A 22,219-nucleotide genomic window follows, 5' to 3' on the forward strand; every position below is an offset into this window, starting at 1 on the left:
TAGATTTGGCCTTGTGTTTTAGGTTATTATCCTGCTGAAAGGTGAATTCATTTTCCAGTGTCTGGTGGAAAGCAGACTGAACCAGGTTTTCCTCTAGGATTTTGTCTGTGCTTAGCTCCATTCCATTTCATTTCATCAACAAAAACTCCCCAGTACTTAACGATTACAAGCATACCCATAACAGAATGCAGCCACCACTATGCTTGAAAATATGGAGAGTGGTACTCATGAATGTGTTGTATTGGATTTTCCCCAAACATAAAACTTTGTATTCAGGACAAAACTGTAATTTGCTTTGCAACATTTTTTGCAGTATTACTTTAGTGCCTTATTGCAAACAGGATGCATGTTTTGGAATATTTGCATTCTGTACAGGTTTCCTCTTTTACACTGTCAATTGGGTTAGTATTGTGGAGTAACTACAATGTTGTTGATCCACCCTCAGTTTTCTCCTATCACAGCGACTCAACTCTGTAACTGTTTTAATCCTTAAAAACCTCTCTGGGATAGGGTCTAGTTTCCTGAATTTCTGCCTGTCTGACGTGCCCAAAGTAAACTGCCTGTTACTCAGGCCCAGAAGCTAGGATATGCATATAATTGGTAGCATTGATAGAAAACACTTTGAAGTTTCTAAAACTGTTAAAACAATATCTGTGAGTATAACAGAATTGATATGGCAGGCGAAAATCCGAAGAAAATCCAACCTAAATATTATTATTTTTAGCTCCCAGGCTCTTTCAATGCAAAGCTATTGCTCATATATATTTCTGTCTCCCAGATTGCAGTACCTATGGCTTCCACTAAATGTCAACAGTCTTTGTACAAGGTTTCAGGCTTGTTTCTTGAAAAACTGAGTTTTTCTGAAGGTAACTCCATTAGAAAAGTAGTCTTTCAGCGCGCGTGAATGAGGGCGTGCTCTTAGTTATTTTCCTTTCCTATTGAACATACTACTTTCGGAAACTTTCGGTATGAAACCCAACTGGACCCGTGTGGCTCAGTTGGTAGAGCATGGCGCTTGCAACGCCAGGGTTGTGGGTTCATTCCCCACGGGGGGACCAGGATGAATATGTATGAACTTTCCAATTTGTAAGTCGCTCTGGATAAGAGCATCTGCTAAATGACTTAAATGTAAATGTAAATGTAATTAAATATTATAGTTTATTTACATTTTAGAGAAACTGAGGATTAATTAGAAATGTTGTTTGACTTGTTTGGACGAAGTTTACCGTAGCTTTTTGGATTCCTTTGTCTGCATGTTGAACAAGTGGATTACTGAAATCAATGGCGCCAACTAAACAGACCTTTTGGGATATAAAGAAGGACTTCATCGAACAAAACAACCATTCATTGTGTAGCTGGGACCCTTGGGATTGCAAACAGAGGAAGATCTTCAAAGGTAAGTGATTTATTTAATCGCTATTTGTGATTTTGTGAAGCCTGTGCTGGTGGAAAAATATGTTGTGGGGCGCCGTCCTCAGACAATCACATGGTATGCTTTCGCCGTAAAGCCCTTTTGAAATCTGACAACGCAGTTCGATTAACAAGAAGTTAAGCTTTTAAATGATATCAGACACTTGTATGTTCATGAATGTTTAATATTACAAATATTTATTTGAATAGCGCCCTCCAATTTCACCGGTAGCGGAACACTTATCCCTATTAAGAGTCTAGAGCATTACTGCTATTAGCCCATAGAAGCGCATTAATTAACTAATTCATACATGGAAAAAGTTCAATAAATAAAGTTTATTTAAATGTCTGTCCTATATCTGAGAGATACAGTGCATTTGGAAAGTATTCAGACCCCTTGACTTTTTCAACAAAGTACTGAATACCTATGTAAATGTGATCAGTTTTAATTTTTTATAAATCTGTAAAAATGTCTAAAAACCTGTTTTCACTTTCTCATTATGGGGGTATTGTGATGTCATTATGGGGTATTGTGATGTCATTATGGGGTATTGTGTGTAGATTGATGAGGAAAAAACTAACTTGATCCATTTTAGAATAAGGTTGTAAAGTAACAAAATGTGGAAAAAGGGAAGGGGTCTGAATACTTTCCAAATGCACTGCATAAGAAATATCAATAATTTATTATTTTATTTAACAAAAAAACAAACAACAAAAATAAAAATGGCACTAAACTTCTTCCATATACACCTTCCTGATATTGAGTTGCACCCCATTTTGCCCTCAGAACAGCCTACCTTCAGACGAGTCTTGAGGCGTGAATTAGATTTCCACGGGGCGCGGACAATTAATTAATTAAAAAGACCCTGCTCAAAAGGATATTCAATGTCAGTTTTTTTTTTACCCATCTACCAATAGGTGCCCTTCTTTGCGAGGCATTGGAAAACCTCTCTTGTCTTTGTGGTTGAAATTCACTGCTCGACTGAGGGACCTTACAGGTCAATTGTATGTGTGGGGTACAAAGATGAGGTAGTAATTTAAAAAATCATGGTAAACACTATTATTGAACATGGAATGAGTCCATGCAACTTATTCTGTGACTTGTTAAGCACATTTATACTCCTGAACGTATTTAGGCTTGCCATAACAAAGGGGTTGAATACTTATTGTCTAAAATGTCTAAAAACATAATTCCACTTTATAATTCTAGTGGGTGTGAATACTTTCTTTAGGCACTAGATGTTGATGATGGAGAGACAGTGGACAGACACACACCTACCTGTGTGTAACACCAGCTCTCTGCCACAGGTCCAGTCGACATGTCCCCTGGTGGAGGAGGGGTAGGAACCCGTGACATGGCCAGCTTCCCCCTCAGCAGCAGCTTTAACACTTAACCTTTCCTACAGGGGAGCAGAGGAGCGGTTAAGACTAATAAACAACCTTCTCAACCCAACAGCAGACTGGGACTGGGCCATCAGCACTCCATTACCACATCAGATGACAAGTCACAACATCCTACTGAAACCAGGTTAGAGGTTAAGGAACAGGGTTTGTAGAGGGGAAGGGGAGAGAGAGATGGGGATGAGGGGGGAAGGGGAGAGAACGATAGAGAGAGAGGGGAAGGGGAGCGAGAGAGAGAAGGGGAGAGCGCGATAGAGATGGGGGGAAGGGGAGAGAGAGGGGGGGAAGGGGAGAGAGAGAGATGGAGAGAGCGGGGAGAGAACGATAGAGAGAGAGGGGAAGGGGAGAGAGAGCGAGAGAGAGAAGGGGAGAGCGCGATAGAGATGGGGGAAGGGGAGAGAGAGAGGGGGGGAAGGGGAGAGAAGAGAGAGGGGGAAGGGGAGAGAAGAGAGAGAGGCCGGAAGGGAAGAGGGGGGGAAGGGGAGAGAGAGAGATGGGGGAAGGGGATCGAGAGAGATGGGGAAGGGGAGAGTGTGAGAGTGAAGGGGAGAGAGACCAAGAGAGAGGGGGGAAGGGGAGAGAGAGAGGGGGGGGGGAGGGGAGAGAAGAGAGAGGGGGAAGGGGAGAGAAGAGAGAGAGAGGCCGCAAGGGAAGAGGGGGGGAAGGGGAGAGAGAGAGATGGGGGAAGGGGATCGAGAGAGATGGGGAAGGGGAGAGTGTGAGAGTGAAGGGGAGAGAGACCAAGAGAGAGGGGGGAAGGGGAGAGAGAGAGGGGAAGGGGAGAGAGATCGAGAGAGGGGGTGAAGGGGAGAGTGAGAGGGAAGGGGAGAGAGATCGAGACAGAGGGGGGGAAGGGGAGAGAGGGTGAGAGAGAGGGGGGGAGGGTGAGAGAGAGGGGGAAAGGGAGAGTGTGAGAGAGAGGAAGGGGAGAGAAAGAGAGAGGGGGAGGGGAGAGAGAGAAAGAGGGAAGGGGAGCAAAATCCCAATCTACTTGAACGGAGCTATAATCAACCATGAGGCATCGAAGCCAAACAAACTGTTAAGAAATTATATAGATGGAAGGTGTAGAAACCAGAAAAATATTGGCCAAGAACAAATAGAATTCCTCCTAGACAACTTCCTGGACAAAATGTTTTCCTGCAATAGTGAAGGTGTAAACTTAGCAGTAGGAAGCCTTAAAAAAGATTTGACCTATCAGCTAACATATCAAATTTTAATTTCGGCAGAAAACCTGAGACTTTTATTTAATTGAACCTTTATTTAACAAGTCAGTTAAGAACCAATTCTTATTTACAATGACAGCCCACCAAAAGGCCTCCTGCGGGGACGGGGGCTGGGGTTAATATAATATATATATATATGACAAAACACACATCACGAAAAGAGAGCCCGAAAGAGTGTAGTGTTGTGGACACGGAGCCCCACCGATCCATCATAACTGGACTGCCGACGCGATCGCCCGATGTGGTCCACCGATCCATCACAACTGGACTGCCGACGCGATCGCCCGATGTGGTCCACCGATCCATCACAACTGGACTGCCGACGCGATCGCCCGATGTGGTCCACCGATCCATCACAACTGGACTGCCGACGCGATCGCCCGATGTGGTCCACCGATCCATCACAACTGGACTGCCGACGCGATCGCCCGATGTGGTCCACCGATCCATCACAACTGGACTGCCGACGCGATCGCCCGATGTGGTCCACCGATCCATCACAACTGGACTGCCGACGCGATCGCCCGATGTGGTCCACCGATCCATCACAGCTGGACTGCCGACGCGATCGCCCGATGTGGTCCACCGATCCATCACAACTGGACTGCCGACGCGATCGCCCGATGTGGTCCACCGATCCATCACAACTGGACTGCCGACGCGATCGCCCGATGTGGTCCACCGATCCATCACAACTGGACTGCCGACGCGATCGCCCGATGTGGTCCACCGATCCATCACAACTGGACTGCCGACGCGATCGCCCGATGTGGTCCACCGGTCCATCACAACTGGACTGCCGACGCGATCGCCCGATGTGGTCCACCGGTCCATCACAACTGGACTGCCGACGCGATCGCCCGATGTGGTCCACCGATCCATCACAGCTGGACTGCCGACGCGATCGCCCGATGTGGTCCACCGATCCATCACAACTGGATTGCCGACGCGATCGCCCGATGTGGTCCACCGATCCATCACAACTGGACTGCCGACGCGATCGCCCGATGTGGTCCACCGATCCATCACAACTGGACTGCCGACGCGATCGCCCGATGTGGTCCACCGATCCATCACAACTGGACTGCCGACGCGATCGCCCGATGTGGTCCACCGATCCATCACAACTGGACTGCCGACGCGATCGCCCGATGTGGTCCACCGATCCATCACAACTGGACTGCCGACGCGATCGCCCGATGTGGTCCACCGATCCATCACAACTGGACTGCCGACGCGATCGCCCGATGTGGTCCACCGATCCATCACAACTGGACTGCCGACGCGATCGCCCGATGTGGTCCACCGATCCATCACAACTGGACTGCCGACGCGATCGCCCGATGTGGTCCACCGATCCATCACAACTGGACTGCCGACGCGATCGCCCGATGTGGTCCACCGATCCATCACAGCTGGACTGCCGACGCGATCGCCCGATGTGGTCCACCGATCCATCACAACTGGACTGCCGACGCGATCGCCCGATGTGGTCCACCGATCCATCACAACTGGACTGCCGACGCGATCGCCCGATGTGGTCCACCGATCCATCACAGCTGGACTGCCGACGCGATCGCCCGATGTGGTCCACCGATCCATCACAACTGGATTGCCGACGCGATCGCCCGATGTGGTCCACCGATCCATCACAACTGGACTGCCGACGCGATCGCCCGATGTGTTCTCAACACTCTATTCTATTACGATGTCGCCGAAGAACCATCTACTAGCCCCGGCCCGCTAGCTTTTCTGAACGCTGTGTCCCCTGCTCGCCTAGCGTAGTAGTGACTACCGAACAGCACCCTGACTCACCTATTGCTGCTCTTTTAACCCTATGATCACTCAGCTACACAGCTGATGCCCCCTGGACTGTTTCAATAACATGGTACGTCATTTTGTTTACCTGTCGGCCCCAGCCTCGAACTCAGGTCCTGTATGTACCTAACTGACCCACTCTGCCCATTCATCGCCATTTACCCGTTGTCTTAGCTCTCCTGATCAACACCTGTAATTTCTTTGTGCCTCTCTCTAATGTCAATATGCCTTGTCTACTGCTGTCTTGGCTTGTCCTTATTGTTTTATTTCACTGTAGAGCCCTCAGTCCCGCTCAACATGCCTTGGATAGCTCTTTTGTCCCACCCAACACACATGCAGACCTCACCTGGCTTAACTGTTGCCTCCAGAGACGAAACCTCTCTCATCATCACTCAACGCCTAGGTTTACCTCCACTGTACTCACATCCTATCATACCATTGTCTGTACATTATGCCCTGAATCTATTCTACCACACCCAGAAATCTGCTCCTTTTATTCTGTTTCCAACGCACTAGATGACCAGTTCTTATAGGCTTTAGCCGTACCCTTATCCTACTCCTCCTCTGTTCCTCTGGTGATGTAGAGGTTAACCAAGGCCCTGTAGTCCCCAATTCCACTCCTATTCCCCAGGCGCTATCATTTGTTGACTTCTATAACCGTAAAAGCCTTGGTTTCATGCATGTTAACATCAGAAGCCTCCTCCCTAACTTTGTTTTATTCACAGCTTTAGCACACTCCGCTAACCCTGATGTCCTAGCCGTGTCTGAATCCTGGCTTAGGAAGGCCACCAAAAATCCTGAAATTTCCATCCCCAACAACATCATCTTCTGACAAGATAGAACTGCCAAAAGTGGTGGAGTTGCAATCTACGGCAGATATGGGCTGCAGAGTTCTGTCATACTATCCAGGTCTGTGCCCAAACAATTTTAGCTTCTACTTTTAAAAACCCACCTTTCCAGAAACAAGTCTCTCACCGTTGTCGCTTGTTAAAGACCACCTTCTGCCCCCAGCTGCGTCCTGGACACCATATGTGAATTGATTGCCCTCCATCTATCTTCTGAGTTTGTAATGTTAGGTGACATAAACTGGGATATGCTTAACACCCCGGCAGTCCTACAATCTAAGCTAGATCCCCTCAATCTCACACAAATGATCAAGGAACCTACCAGGTACAACCCTAAATCAGTAAACACAGGAACCCTCATAGATATCATCCTGACCAACCTGCCCTCTAAATACACCTCTGCTGTCTTCAACCAGGATCTCAGCGATCACTGCCTCATTGCCTGCGTGCGTAATGAGTCCATGGTTAAACGACCACCCCTCATCACTGTCAAACGCTCCCTAAAACACTTCAGCGAGCAAGCCTTTCTAATCGACCTGGCCCCGGGTATCCTGGAAGGATATTGACCTCATTCCGTCAGTAGAGGATGCCTGGTTATTCTTTAAAAGTGCTTTCCTCACCATCTTAAATAAGCATGCCCCACTCAAAAAAATACAAATAAAAATCTTGAATTAGAAATTCAAGAAAAATTTAACATCCTTGAATCAGTCATTAAAAACCTAAATCCGTTATATTACCCAATAACCCAACAGGAACTAAATGAAAAGCTCAAATCTATAAAACCAAAGAAGGCTTGTGGTCTAGATAACATCAGAAATGAAATGCTGAAAAACAGCACACCTGAGTTGCAAAATGCTGTGCTTAAATTGTTCAACATGGTACCAACTTCTGGCTGCTTTCCTGATGTCTGGAACCAGGGGCTCATCTCCCCTATCCACAAAAGTGGAGACAAATCAGACCCCAACAATTACAGGGGAATTTGCGTAAACAGCCACTTGGGAAAGGTTTTCTGAAGCATTTTGAATTCAAGACTTCAAACCTTTCTTCAAGAAAGAAATGTAATAAGTAAATGTCAATTTGGCTTTCTCCCCAACCGTCGCACTACTGACCATATATACACCTTACACACACTAATTAATAAACACGTCCACTAAATTAAAAAAGAGGACAAAATCTTTGCTTGCTTTATTGACTTTAAAAAACGATTCGATTCTATTTGACGCGAAGAGCTATTCTTCAAAATTCTCTTGGTTTGGTGGTTAGCTGTAGGACTTAATCAAATGTATGTACACAGAAAACAAGTGTGCAATAAAAATCAAAAACCAAAGAACAGAATTATTGTCACAACGTCAAGGTGTGAGACAAGGCTGCAGTTTGAGTTCAAACCTTTTTAACATTTATATCAATGAATTAGCAGACATGTTGGACCAATTTCCAGCCCCAGGACTCAACTATTTGAGGTAGAGATGTAAAATACCTGCTATATGCTGAAGATTTGGTTCTTATATCACCAACCAAAGGTCTTCAACAGAACCTTAACATTCAGCAATATTGCCATAACTGGGCCCTGGCAGAAAATTATTTTCCAGAAAATGTCAGAAACACAAATATAAATTCACCCTGAACAACACCATTATCGAACACACAAAAAATTACTAATTCCTTAGTCTGACCATATGTGCATGGGGAAACTTTAATATGACAGTGATTTTTTTATTTAACCTTTATTTAACCAGGCAAGTCAGTTAAGAACAAATTCTTATTTACAATGACGGCCTACACCGGTAAACCCGGACGACGCTGGGCCAATTGTGCACCACCCTATGGGACTCCCAATCACGACCGGTTGTGATACAGCCGAACCAGGGTGTCTGTAGTGATGCCTCTAGCACTGAGATGCAGTGCCTTAGACCATTGCGCCACTGGAGCCCAGTGAATGCACTGAAAGAAAAAGCCCGCAGAGCATTGTATGAAATTATTCAAAATCAACAAACCATTTAGAATTTGGATCAAAATATTTGAGAGTGTAATCCTACCTCACTACCTCAAAGGAAGTGAGGTTTGGGGGCCACTCAATAAACTGGACTTTAAAATGTGGTAGACACATCCAATTGAAGCCCTACATGCAGAATTCTGTTGGAAAATTCTAAAGAAGTCCAAAGAAATACACCAACTAATGCATGTAGGGCAGAATTGGGCCGCTTTCCAGTGGTAATGAAAATGCAGAAAAATGAAACAAAATCCCAAAGTCGACTAAATTGCTATTTGGCCCTAAACAGAGAATATGAATTGGCTGATTATCTCTACTCTGTCAGAGATACGAAGCAGAGACAGATCCTTACCAAGTACAGGCTGAGTGACCACCAATTGGCAATAGAAACCAGCAGACATAAAAAGACATGGCTCCCCAAAGAGGAGCGGGTATGTGGTCACTGCCGAACAGGGGAGGTAGAAACAGAGATACACTTTCTCCTTTACTCTGAGAAATATTCCTCACCAAGAGATTCATTATTCACAGAAATTAATACATTTATTCAAAATTTCAACTTATTAAACCCAGAGGAAAAACTAAAAATACTCATGGGCGAAGGAGCAATGGCTCCTCTTGCAGCCAAATATGTATTTGCCTGCCACAGCCTGAGGGACACTGAATAATAACTGGACACTGAATAAATAATAATAATGTGCATAGTAAACAGTAACTTAGTTATTATTAGTATTATTATTATTGTTGTTGTGAAGAAACCAGGTGGCTGTACCGACTCTGATAACGTATCCCGAGTGAGCCATGTTTCCGTGAAACAGAGAATGTGACAATCTCTGATGTCTCTCTGGAAGGCAACCCTTGCTCGGATTTCGTCTACCTTGCTGTCAAGAGACTGGACATTGGTGAGTAGTATACATGGGAGCGGTGGGCGATGTGCCCGTCTACGGAGCCTGACCAGAAGAGCTCTCCGTCTGCACCGCCGTTGTTTTGAGTCGCCTGCTGGGATCGTGGGTGGTGGGCCAAACAGAGGATCCGCTTCGGGAAAGTCGTATTCCTGGTCATAAAGTTGGTAAGTTGACATTGCTCATATCCAATAGTTCCTCCCGGCTGTATGTAATAAGACTTAAGATTTCCTGGGGTAACAGTGTAAGAAATAATACATAAAAAACTAAATACTGCATAGTTTCCTAAGAACGCGAAGCGAGGCGGCCATCTCTGTCGGCGCCGGAAGTCTGGTACAGCCACCTGGTTTCTTCACGCATCGCGCAGACAGAAGCAAACATCTCTCTAGTAAGAAGAAGGGCGGGGGTGTATGCCTTATGATTAACGTGTAGTGGTGTGATCATAACAACATACAGGAACTCAAGTCCTTTTGTTCACCTGACCTAGAATTCCTTACAATCAAATGCCGACCGTATTATCTACCAAGAGAATTCTCTTCGATTATAATCACAGTCGTGTATATCCACCCCCCCCCCCCCCCCCCAGCAGACACCTTGACGGCCCTGAAAGAACTTCATTGGACTCTATGTGAACTGGAAACCACATATCCTGAGGATGCATTTATTGTAGCTGGGGATTTTAACAAGGCTAATCTGAAAACAAGGCTCACTAAATTTTAATCAGCATATCGAAAGTGCGACCCGGGCTGGCAAAATTCTGGATCATTGTTACTCTAACTTCCGCGACGCATACAAAGCCCTCCCTCGCCCTCCTTTCGGCAAATCTAACCACGACTCCATTTTGTTGCTCCCAGCCTAAAGACAGAAACTAAAACAGGAAACGCCCATTCTCAGGTCTGTTCAACGCTGGTCCGACCAATCTGATTCCACGCTTCAAGATTGCTTCGATCACGTGGACTGGGATATGTTCCGGATAGCGTCGAACAACAACATTGATGTATACGCTGATTCGGTGAGCGAGTTAATTAGCAAGTGTATTGGTGATGTTGTACCCACGGCGACTATTAAAACCTTCCCCAACCAGAAACCGTGGATTGATGGCAGCATTTGCGCAAAACTGAAAGCGCGAACCACTGCTTTTAATCAGGGCAAGGCGAACGGAAACATGACCGAATAAAAACAGTGTAGCTATTCCCTCCACAAGTCAATCAAACAAGCTAAGCATCAGTATAGAGACAAAGTAGTCGCAATTCAACGGCTCAGACACGAGAGGTATGTGGCAGGGTCTACAGTCAATCACGGACTACAATAAAGAAAACCAGCCCCGTCGCGGACCCCGATGTCTTGCTCCCAGACAAACTAAACAACTTCTTTGCTCGCTTTGAGGACAATACAGTGCCACTGACACGACCCGCTACCAAAACCTGCGGGCTCTCCTTCACCGCAGCCAACGTGAGTAAAACATTTAAACGTGTTAACCCTCGCAAGGCTGCCGGCCCCCCTAGCCGCGTCCTCAAAGCATGCGCAGACCAGCTGGCTGGTGTGTTAACGGACATATTCAATCAATCCCTATCACAGTCTGCTGTTCCCACAAGCTTCAAGAGGGCCACCATTGTTCCTGTTCCCAAGAAAGCTAAGGTAACTGAGCTAAAAATTACTATTGCCCCATAGCACTCACTTCCATCATCATGAAGTGCTTTGAGAGACTAGTCAAGGACCTACCTGACACCCTAGACCCACTCCAATTTGCTTACCACCCCAAATAGGTCCACAGACAACGCAATCGCAATCACACTGTCCTAACCCACCTGGACAAGAGGAATACCTATGTTAGAATGCTGTTCATCGACTACAGCTTAGCATTTAACACCATAGTACCCTCCAAACTCGTCATTAAGACCCTGGGTCTTGACCCCGCCCTGTGCAACTGGGTCCTGGACTTTGACGGGCCGCCCCCAGGTGGTAAGGCTAGGAAACAACATCTCCACCCCGCTGATCCTCAACACTGGGGCCCCACAAGGGTGCGTTCTCAGCCCTCTCCTGTACTCCCTGTTCACCCATGACTGCGTGGCCATGCACGCCTCCAACTCAATCATCAAGTTTGCAGATGACACTACAGGTGGTAGGCTTGATTACCAACAACGACGATACGGCCTACAGGGAGGAGGTGAGGGCCCTCGGAGTGTGGTGTCAGAAAATAACCTCACACTCAACGTCAACAAAACAAAGGAGATGATCGAGGACTTCAGGAAACAGCAGAGGGAGCAGCCCCCAGTACACATCAACGGGACAGTAGTGGAGAAGGTGTAAAGTTTTAAGTTCCTCGGCGTACACATCACAGATTGTGCATCTGTAAAAGTTAGTGAGTGTTTTTGGTGACAAGCCAAATTTCTTCAGCCTCTTGAGGATGAAGAGGCGCTGTTGCGCCTTCTTCTCCATCCTGTCGGGCTGTATCACCGCCTGGTACGGCAACTGCTCCACCAACAACCGTAAGGCTCTCCAGAGGGTAGTGAGGTCTGCAAAACGCATCACCGGGGGCGCATACCTGCCCTCCATACCTGCCCTCCAGGACACCTACACCACCCGATGTCACAGGAAGGCCAAAAAGATCATCAAGGACAACAACCACCCGAGCTACTGCGTCTTCACCCCGCTATCATCCAGAAGGCGAGGTCAGTACAGGTGCAGTACAGGTGCATCAAAGCTGGGACCGAGAGACTGAAAAACAGCTTCTTTCTCAAGGCCATCAGACTGTTAAACAGCCATCACTAACATTGAGTGGCTGCTGCCAACATACTGACTCAAATATCTAGCCACTTTAATAATTAAAAATTGGATGTAATAAATGTATCACTAGCCACTAACTTCTTGCAACTATAGGGGGTGCTGTTCTGCATTAGCATATTTGGGTCTCCAAATTAAACTGCCTCGTGCTAAATTCTTGATCGTACAATATGCATATTATTGTTATTATTGGATAGAAAACACCTTCTAGTTTCTATAGAAGTTGGAATTTTGTCTCTGAGTGGTACAGAACAATATCTACAGCACTTTTCATGACAGGGGTCAGATTTCAGAAATTTTTACCCCTGATCTGGAGTCTGTTTTTAAGGCGACAGTGAATGCTATGAAGAAACCGACACTGCCTACGTCTTCCTCTGGGTGTCTGTACGTCATCACGTTTTGAATGGAGTCTATTGCACAATCCCAGCCATTATAAAACCACAAAATGTATAGGGACCGCCCTTTCTCGTCGCGCGCCTGAAGCGTGAAGGACATCGGACTTGCCTCATTCCAAATCCTTGTCTAACCAGCAATATTTCTCCGGTCATGTTTTCAGTCGTTATAGTTGTTAAAAACATCATAATGTAGTTAATTTGAACCGTTTTATAGCAATTTATATCCGTTTAGTGCGATTTTGAGGAATTTCTTTGTTGTGCACTCTGAAACTTTGGACACGTTTTGGGGTCCCGTTCGATCGTTAGTGGATATTTCGAAGGACAGAGGACATCTATCGACCAAAAGACGTTTATAACATAGAAAGGATACATTGCCCAAGAATCTGATGGAAGAACAGCTCAAAGTAAACAATATTTAATATGATAAATCGTTGTTCTGTCGAAATATTTTAAACGCATATTTCGCCATTTTGTTTGGTATAGCTTCACTTGGCGAACCCTGTATTGAAAAGTAAGGATAATTTTAAAAATGTAAATCAGCGGTTGCATTAAGAACTAATTTGTCTTTCGATTCCTGTCAACCCTGTATTTTTTAGTCAAGTATATGATTAGCTTTCGATTAAACTAGATCACTCTGAAAGCTGACGTTCCTCATTTTGAGGCTTGAGTTGTGACTATTTCCATTGTATAACCACGGTTTTGTATGGCTAAATATGCACCTTTTCGAACAAACTGTATATGTATGTTGTAAAATGATGTTACAGGAGTGTCATCGGAAGAATTCTGAGAAGGTTAGTGAAAAAATTAATATATTTTGGCGGTGATTACGTTATAGCGCTCTTTGGCTGGAATCGATGCTCTGGTAACGTTTGCACATGTGGTATGCTAACTTATCGATTTATTGTGTTTTCGCTGAAAAACGCTTAGAAAATCTGAAATATGGTCTGAAATCACAAGAACTGGGTCTTTCCATTGCTATGCTTTGTCTATTTTTATGAAATGTTTTATGATGAGTAAATTGGTCATACACGTTGCTCTATCTAGTAATTCTAGTCGATTTGTGATGGTCGGTGCAATTGTAAACTGTGATTTCTACCTGAAATATGCACTTTTTTCTAACAAAAACTATCCTATACCATGAATATGTTATCAGACTGTCATCTGATGTTTTTTTTTATAGGTTATTGGCTATCAATATCTTAGTTGAGCCGAATTGGTGATAGCACCTGAAGGAGTAAGAAACTGATGGAGTTAGAATAGTGGTGTATTTTGCTAACGTGTTTAGCTAATAGATTTACATATTTTGTCTTCCCTGTAAAACATTTTAAAAATCTGAAATGGTGGCTTTATTCACAAGATCTGTATCTTTCATCTGGTGTCTTGGACTTGTGATTTAATGATATTTAGATGCTACTATCTACTTGTGAAGCTATGCTAGCTATGCTAATCAGTGTGTGGGGGGGTGGGGGGTGCTCCCGGACCCGGGGTAGAGGCTCGTTAGAGGTTAAAACCTCTTTGGGCTAGGGGGCAGTATTTTGATGTCTGGATGAAAAGTGTGCCCAAAGTAAACTGCCTGTTACTCAGGCCCAGAAGCTAGGTTATGCATATAATTGATAGATTTGGATAGAATACACTCTAAAGTTTCTAAAACTGTTAAAATATTGTCTGTGAGTATAACAGAACTGATATGGCAGGCGAAAACCCGAGGACAAATCATCCCAAAAATTATAATTTTCAGCCTACCACTGTTTCCAATGGCTGTCATGTTTATTATGAGGCGAAAACCTCCCAGATTGCAGTTCCTAGGGCTTACACTAGATGTCAACAGTCTTTAGAAAGAGTTTCAGACTTGTTTTTGGACAAATTTGATAGAATTTGTAGTTTTTCTAAGTGGCTCCCATTTTGGCTGTAGTGTTTTAATGAGCGTGAATGAGAGTGCGTTCTTTTTTGTTTATCTCCGGTAAAGACAATAACGATTCTCCGTCTTAAATTTGATCGTTTATTTACGTATTAGGGTACCTGAGGTTTGATTATAAACGTTGTTTGACTTGTTTGGAGAAGTTTATTGGTAACATTTGGGATTCATTTTGTATGCATTTTGAAGGAGGGAAACCGGTGGATTATTGAATGAAGCGCGCCAGCTAAACTGAGTTTTTAGGGATATAAAATAGAACTTTATCGAATAAAAATACCATTTGTGATGTAGCTGGGACCTTTTGGAGTGCCAACAGAAGAAGATCTTCAAAGTTAAGGCATTTATTTTATCACTATTTCTGACTTTCGTGGCGCAGCTGACTGGTTGAAAAATCTTTTTCATGCTTTTGTATGCGGGGCGCTGAACTCAGATAATCGCATGGTGTGCTTTCGCCGTAAAGCCTTTTTAAAATCTGACACAGCGGCTGGATTAACTTCTTATGGCTGGGAGGCAGTATTGAGTAGGTTGGATGATTAAGGTGCCCAGAGTAAACTGCCTGCTACTTAGGCCCAGAAGCTAAGATATGCATATTATTAGTAGATTTGGATAGAAAACACTCTGAAGTTTCTAAAATTTTTTGAATGATGTCTGTGAGTATAACAGAACTCATATGGCAGGCAAAAACCTGAGAAAAAATCCAACCAGGAAGTGGGAAATCTGAGGTTTGTAGGTTTTCAAGTCTTTGCCTATCCAATATACAGTGTAAAATTTGGTCCGATCTGCACTTCCTAAGGCTTCCACTAGATGTCAACAGTCTTTAGAACCTTGTTTCAGGCTTCTACTGTGAAGGGGAAAGAATAAGAGCTGATTGACTAAGAGGTCTGGCAGAATGCCATGAGCTCAGTCTCGCGCGCACCAGTGAGAGTTAGCTGCGTTCCATTGCATTTCTGAAGACAAAGGAATTCTCCGGTTGAAACATTATTGAAGATTTATGTTAAAAACATCCTAAAGATTGATTCTATACATCGTTTGACATGTTTCTACGAACTGTAATAGACCTTTTTGACTTTTCGTCTGGACCTAGTGCTCGCGCCTCATGAATTTGGATTTTGGAACTAAACGCACGAACAAAAAGGAGGTATTTGGACAAATTATGGACTTTATCGAACAAAACACTTTTTTTGTAGAACTGGGATTCCTGGGAGTGCATTCTGATGAAGATCATCAAAGGTAAGTGAAAATGTATAATGCTATTTCTGACTTCTGTTGACTCCACAACATGGCGGATATCTGTATGGCTTGTTTTGGTCTCTGAGCGCTGTACTCAGATTATTGCATGGTGTGCTTTTTCCGTAAAGCTTTTTTGAAATCTGACACAGCGGTTGCATTAAGGAGAGGTTTATCTATAATTCCATGTATAACACTTGTATGCTTTATCAATGTTTATTATGAGTATTTCTGTAAATTGATGTGGCTCTCTGCAAAATCACAGATGTTTTGGAAGCAAAACATTACTGAACATAACGCGCCAATGTAAACTGAGATTTTTGGATATAAATATGAACTTTATCGAACAAAACATACATGTATTGTGTAACATGAAGTCCTATGAGTGTCATCTGATGAAGATCATCAAAGGTTAGTGATTAATTTTATCTCTATTTCTGCTTTTTGTGACTCCTCTCTTTGGCTGGAAAAATGGCTGTGTTTTTCTGTGACTAGGTGCTGACCTAACATAATCGCATGGTATGCTTTCGTCGTAAAGCCTTTTTGAAATCGGACACTGTGGTGGGTTTAACAACTAGTTTATCTTTAAAATGGTGTATAATACTTGTATGTTTGAGGAATTTTAATTATTAGATTTCTGTTTGAATTTGGCGCCCTGCACTTTCACTGGCTGTTGTCATATCGATCCCGTTAACGGGATTTCAGCAGTAAAAAGTTAAGCTTTATTTTGATGTATGACACTTGTATTTTCATGAATGTTAAATATTTAGATTTCTCTAATTTGAATTTCGCGCTCTGCAATTTCACCGGATGTTGTCGAGGTGGGTCGCTAGCGGAACGCCTGCACCAGAAAGGTTAAACAATGCCACTTTATATAAGGTTTACATACCCTACATTACTCATCTCATATGTATATACTGTACTCTATACCATCTACTGCATCTTGCCTATGCCATTCGGCCATCGCTCATCCATTTATTTTTATGTACATATTCTTATTCATTCCTTTACACTTGTGTGTATAAGGTAGTTGTTGTGAAATTGTTAGATTACTTGTTAGATATTACTGCATGGTCGGAACTAGAAGCACAAGCATTTCGCTACACTCACATTAACATCTGCTAACCATGTGTATATGACCAATACAATTTGATTTGAGATTATTATTCCAAATAGTGGTACGGGTAGTAGGGGTGAAGGTAATGATAGCAGTTTCGTGATGGTGGTGGTAGTAGTAGTAATGATGATGGTAATGATTGCAGTTTAGTGATGGTGGTGGTAGTAGTAGTAATGATGATAATGATAGCAGTTTAGTGATGGTGGTGGTAGTAGTAGTAATGATGATGGTAATGATAGCAGTTTAGTGATGGTGATGGTAGTAGTAGTAATGATGATGGTAATGATGATGGTAATGATAGCAGTTTACTGATGGTGGTGGTAGTAGTAGTAATGATGGTAGTTTTAGTACTTATGTCATGGTGAGAATGACAGTTATAGTTTCATTTTCCATGTTTAGCTTTTTATATTTATTATACTATTGTATAATTATACTATTTATTCTACTTTTGACTGTTACCGTTTTTTATTATTATTATTATTAACTACCATTTTATATTATTATTTGTTATACTTTATTATTTTATTACAATGTATATTGTTTACATTGTTGTTATGGCAATATTGATGCAATGTTTTTCATGCCAATAAAGCAGCTTGAATTTGACAGAGAGTGAGAGACAGAGAGCCAGAGACAGACAGAGAGAGCCAGAGAGACAGACAGAGAGAGCCAGAGAGAGCCAGAGAGACAGACAGAGAGAGCCAGAGAGACAGACAGAGAGAGCCAGGAGACAGACAGAGAGAGCCAGGAGACAGACAGAGAGAGCCAGGAGACAGACAGAGAGCCAGGAGACAGACAGAGAGCCAGGAGACAGACAGAGAGTGAGAGACAGAGAGAGCCAGAGACAGACAGAGAGAGCCAGAGAGACAGACAGAGAGAGCCAGAGAGACAGACAGAGAGAGCCAGAGAGACAGACAGAGAGAGCCAGAGAGACAGACAGAGAGAGCCAGGAGACAGACAGAGAGAGCCAGGAGACAGACAGAGAGCCAGGAGACAGACAGAGAGTGAGAGAGAGCACCCAGCCTTACCCCACTAGAATCTGAAGTCAAATGTCTACTGTTTGCTGATGATCTGGTGCTTCTGTCACCAAACCAAGGAGGGCCTACAACAGCACCTAGATATTCTGCACAGATTCTGCCAGACCTGGGCCCTGACAGTAAATCTCAGTAAGACCTAAATAATGGTGTTCCAAAAAAGGTCCAGTCGCCAGGACCACAAACACAAGAGAGGCAAGGCAAGAAGAACATTCTATGCGATCAAAAGGAAGATAAAATTCAACATACCAATTAGGATCTGGCTAAAAATACTTGAATGAGTTATAGAACCCATTGCCCTTTATGGTTGTGAGGTCTGGAGTCCGCTCACCAACCAAGAATTCACGAAATGGGACAAACACCAAATTGAGACTCTGCATGCAGAATTCTGCAAAAATATCCTCTGTGTACAACGTAGAACACCAAATAATGCAGAGCAGAATTAGGCCGATACCCGCTAATGATCCAAATCCAGAAAAGAGCCATTAAATTCTACAACCACCTAAAAGGAGGCGATTCCCAAACCTTCCATAACAAAGCCATCACCTACAGAGAGATGAACCTGGAGAAGAGTCCCCTATAAGCAAGCTGGTCCTGGGGCTTGTTCACAAACACAAAAAGACCCCACAGAGCCCCAGGACCGCAACACAATAAGACCCAACCAAATCATAAGACAACAAAAAGATAATTACTTGACACATTGGAAAGAATTAACAAAAAAACAGAGCAGGCTATAATGCTATTTGGCCCTAAACAGAGAGTACACAGTGGCAGAAAACCTGACCACTGTGACTGACCCAAACTGAAGGAAAGCTTTGACTATGCACAGACTCAGTGAGCATAGCCTTGCTATTGAGAAAGGCCGCCATAGCCTGTCTTCTCTTGAGAGCCAGGTCTGCCTATGTGCACACTGCCAACAAAATGAGGTGGAAACTGAGGTGCACTTCCTAACCTCCTGCCAAATGTATGACCATATTATAGACACATATTTCCCTCAGATTACACAGACCCACAAAGAATTTGAAAACAAACCCGATTATGATAAACTCCCATATCTACTGGGTGAAATTCCACAGTGTGCCATCACAGCAGCAAGATTTGTGACCTGTTGCCACAAGAAAAGGCCAACCAGTGAAGAACAAACACCATTGTAAATACAACCCATATTTATGCTTATTTATTTTCCCTTTTGTACTTTAACCATTCGTACATCGTTACAACACTGTATATATACATAATATGACATTTGTAATGTCTTTATTCTTTTGAAACTTCTGTGAGTGTAATGTTAACTGTTAATTTTTATTTCACTTTTGTATATTTTCTACCTCACTTGCTTTGGCAATGTTAACATATGTTTCCCATGTCAATAAAGCCCCTTGAACTGAATTGAGAGAGACAGACAGAGAGAAGTCATGCAGAAGAACAGCTCCTTACATGTTATAACTTTCTGGTTAACAAGATTAAATTCGCAAAAAATATATATTTAATCAAATTGTACAACCGAAGAGCAACCCAGGAGAAAAATCCTGGTCTTTTAACTCACTCTGTCAATCTTCATCGTGCTAGCTAGCCAAATTCAAATCTGTCAGCTAGCTTAGCGTCTAGCTCCAACTGTTTAATGCTGGTAACCTTAGCAACATGGCCGCTGAGGCAGCTGACAGCAGCAGCAGAAACTGACTTTCCCCACTTTTTGGGGGGAATTTCCAGCAGAAATCAAATCAGAGAAGAATCCATTTTAAACACAGAATTCAGAGGGAGAACACAGAAACTTTGTTTGCCGACTGCTCACAAAACAGGACTGTTACAAACCTGTTATTTTACACAGACAACACTACTGCCTGGCATACAGCTGTAACCAGGCATTTCAGCTGTATAACAAAGAAAGGCCTCTGCAAGGGAAGGCAAATCCACATGTTTCAGGACAGCGATAGGGACCAGGAAAACAGGTTTCTGACAGGAAACATGTACTAGAACGGCACTGTCATGGTCCAGGGCAGTGGGGCTGCACTCAGCTCTTTTGTGCAGGACTTCCCCACCCTGGGATAGATGGAGGAAACCAAAAAGGACAAGGACAGCACCCCGACCTCTCCCCTCACCTCAGGCACCCCAACAGCAGGTGCCCAGGCACAGACCCAGACAACAGGTCTATCCTCACCCCTGCCTGCCTACGACCACCAGAGCCTAGACCACACTACCATCAGCCTGCTGAGAGACAGGCTGGCTCTGTTAGAGGTATGGGTTACTGAACTGAAGGAGCAGTCCCCCAGCTACACCACCTCCAGCCTGCTGAGAGACAGGCTGGCTCTGTTAGAGGTATGGGTTACTGAACTGAAGGAGCAGTCCCCCAGCTACACCACCTCCAGCCTGCTGAGAGACAGGCTGTCTCTGTTAGAGGTATGGGTTACTGAGCTGAAGGTGCAGTCCCCCAGCTACACCACCTCCAGCCTGCTGAGAGACAGGCTGGCTCTGTTAGAGGTATGGGTTACTGAGCTGAAGGAGCAGTCCCTCAGTTACACCACCTCCAGACAGGCTGGCTCTGTTAGAGGTATGGGTTACTGAGCTGAAGGAGCAGTCCCCCAGCTACACCACCTCCAGACTGCTGAGAGACAGGCTGGCTCTGTTAGAGGTATGGGTTACTGAGCTGAAGGAGCAGTCTCCCAACTACACCACCTCCAGACTGCTGAGAGACAGGCTGGCTCTGTTAGAGGTATGGGTTACTGAGCTGAAGGAGCAGCCCCCCAGCTACACCACCTCCAGACTGCTGAGAGACAGGCTGGCTCTGTTAGAGGTATGGGTTACTGAGCTGAAGGAGCAGTCCCCCCAGCTACACCACCTCCAGACTGCTGAGAGACAGGCTGGCTCTGTTAGAGGTATGGGTTACTGAGCTGAAGGAGCAGTCTCCCAACTACACCACCTCCAGACTGCTGAGAGACAGGCTGGCTCTGTTAGAGGTATGGGTTACTGAGCTGAAGGAGCAGTCCCCCCAGCTACACCACCTCCAGACTGCTGAGAGACAGGCTGGCTCTGTTAGAGGTATGGGTTACTGAGCTGAAGGAGCAGTCCCCCCAGCTACACCACCTCCAGACTGCTGAGAGACAGGCTGGCTCTGTTAGAGGTATGGGTTACTGAGCTGAAGGAGCAGTCTCCCAACTACACCACCTCCAGACTGCTGAGAGACAGGCTGGCTCTGTTAGAGGTATGGGTTACTGAGCTGAAGGAGCAGTCCCCCCAGCTACACCACCTCCAGACTGCTGAGAGACAGGCTGGCTCTGTTAGAGGTATGGGTTACTGAGCTGAAGGAGCAGTCCCCCAGCTACACCACCTCCAGACAGGCTGGCTCTGTTAGAGGTATGGGTTACTGAGCTGAAGGAGCAGTCCCCCAGCTACACCACCTCCAGACTGCTCACCTATTGCTCACCTCTTGGCCACAGTACAGTAGTCTATATGATTACAGACATTGACCCTTTCTCTCTCAGCTCATTCACCATGAAGACACTAACACCTCTGTCTGATCACAGCCAAATTACGTTGTTCCTCAAAAGAACAGACATGGAAACAACCACACATTCACAGCCCAGTAAGCTGTACATCAAATTCACACAGATGGGCCTAAAACAGCACAGAAGAATACCAGAAAGCAACCTGTAACCAAAATATCCAAACACTCTTAGATAACTTTCTGGATAGCACATTCACTCACAGTAAAGAAGGCATCCATCTAGCAGTAAAAACATCAACAATATATTCAGGCAAATGGCAAAAGAAGCACAATTGAAATTGATAAAAATAAAAAGACCACAGATGACAACTGGTTTGATGCAGATTGTAAAATTATAAGGAAAAAAATTAGAACACTATCCAACCAAAAGCACAGAGACCCAAATAATGGGGAATTACGCCTTCATTACTGTGAGACTTTAAAACTCTATAAACGTACACTCAGAACCAAAAAAGCAAGAAAGCACGCAGGGCAATCTACACCATTAAAAAACAAATTGAAATTGAAATACCTATTAATACCTACTAAAACAAGATTTCACCAAATGGGAACCCCCCCCCCATTGAAACCCTGCATGCAGAGCTCTATAAGATTCTCCTACATGTCCAGAGGAAAACTACAAACAATGCATGCAGGGCAGAATTAGGCCAATATCCACT

The 22,219-nt window shown here is 44.3% G+C and overlaps 1 protein-coding gene across 2 annotated transcripts in view; it reads right to left on the reverse strand.

The window, feature by feature from the left end:
• Positions 1 to 22,219, reverse strand: part of LOC139539136 (speckle-type POZ protein-like A) — a 195,715-nt gene that overhangs the window by 85,730 nt on the left and 87,766 nt on the right. The window contains exon 2 of one of the 2 annotated variants that reach the window (XM_071341943.1): positions 2,690 to 2,810. In XM_071341943.1, coding sequence (XP_071198044.1) covers positions 2,690 to 2,767 — 78 coding nt within the window. In that variant the 5' untranslated portion in view covers positions 2,768 to 2,810. Of the gene's footprint in view, positions 1 to 2,685; positions 2,813 to 22,219 lie in introns of those variants that run through there. The other variant, XM_071341944.1, reaches the window with a different exon arrangement.

The sequence above is a fragment of the Salvelinus alpinus genome, chromosome 14 (genome assembly GCF_045679555.1).
Source record: "Salvelinus alpinus chromosome 14, SLU_Salpinus.1, whole genome shotgun sequence".
Taxonomy (NCBI): Eukaryota; Metazoa; Chordata; class Actinopteri; order Salmoniformes; family Salmonidae; genus Salvelinus; species Salvelinus alpinus.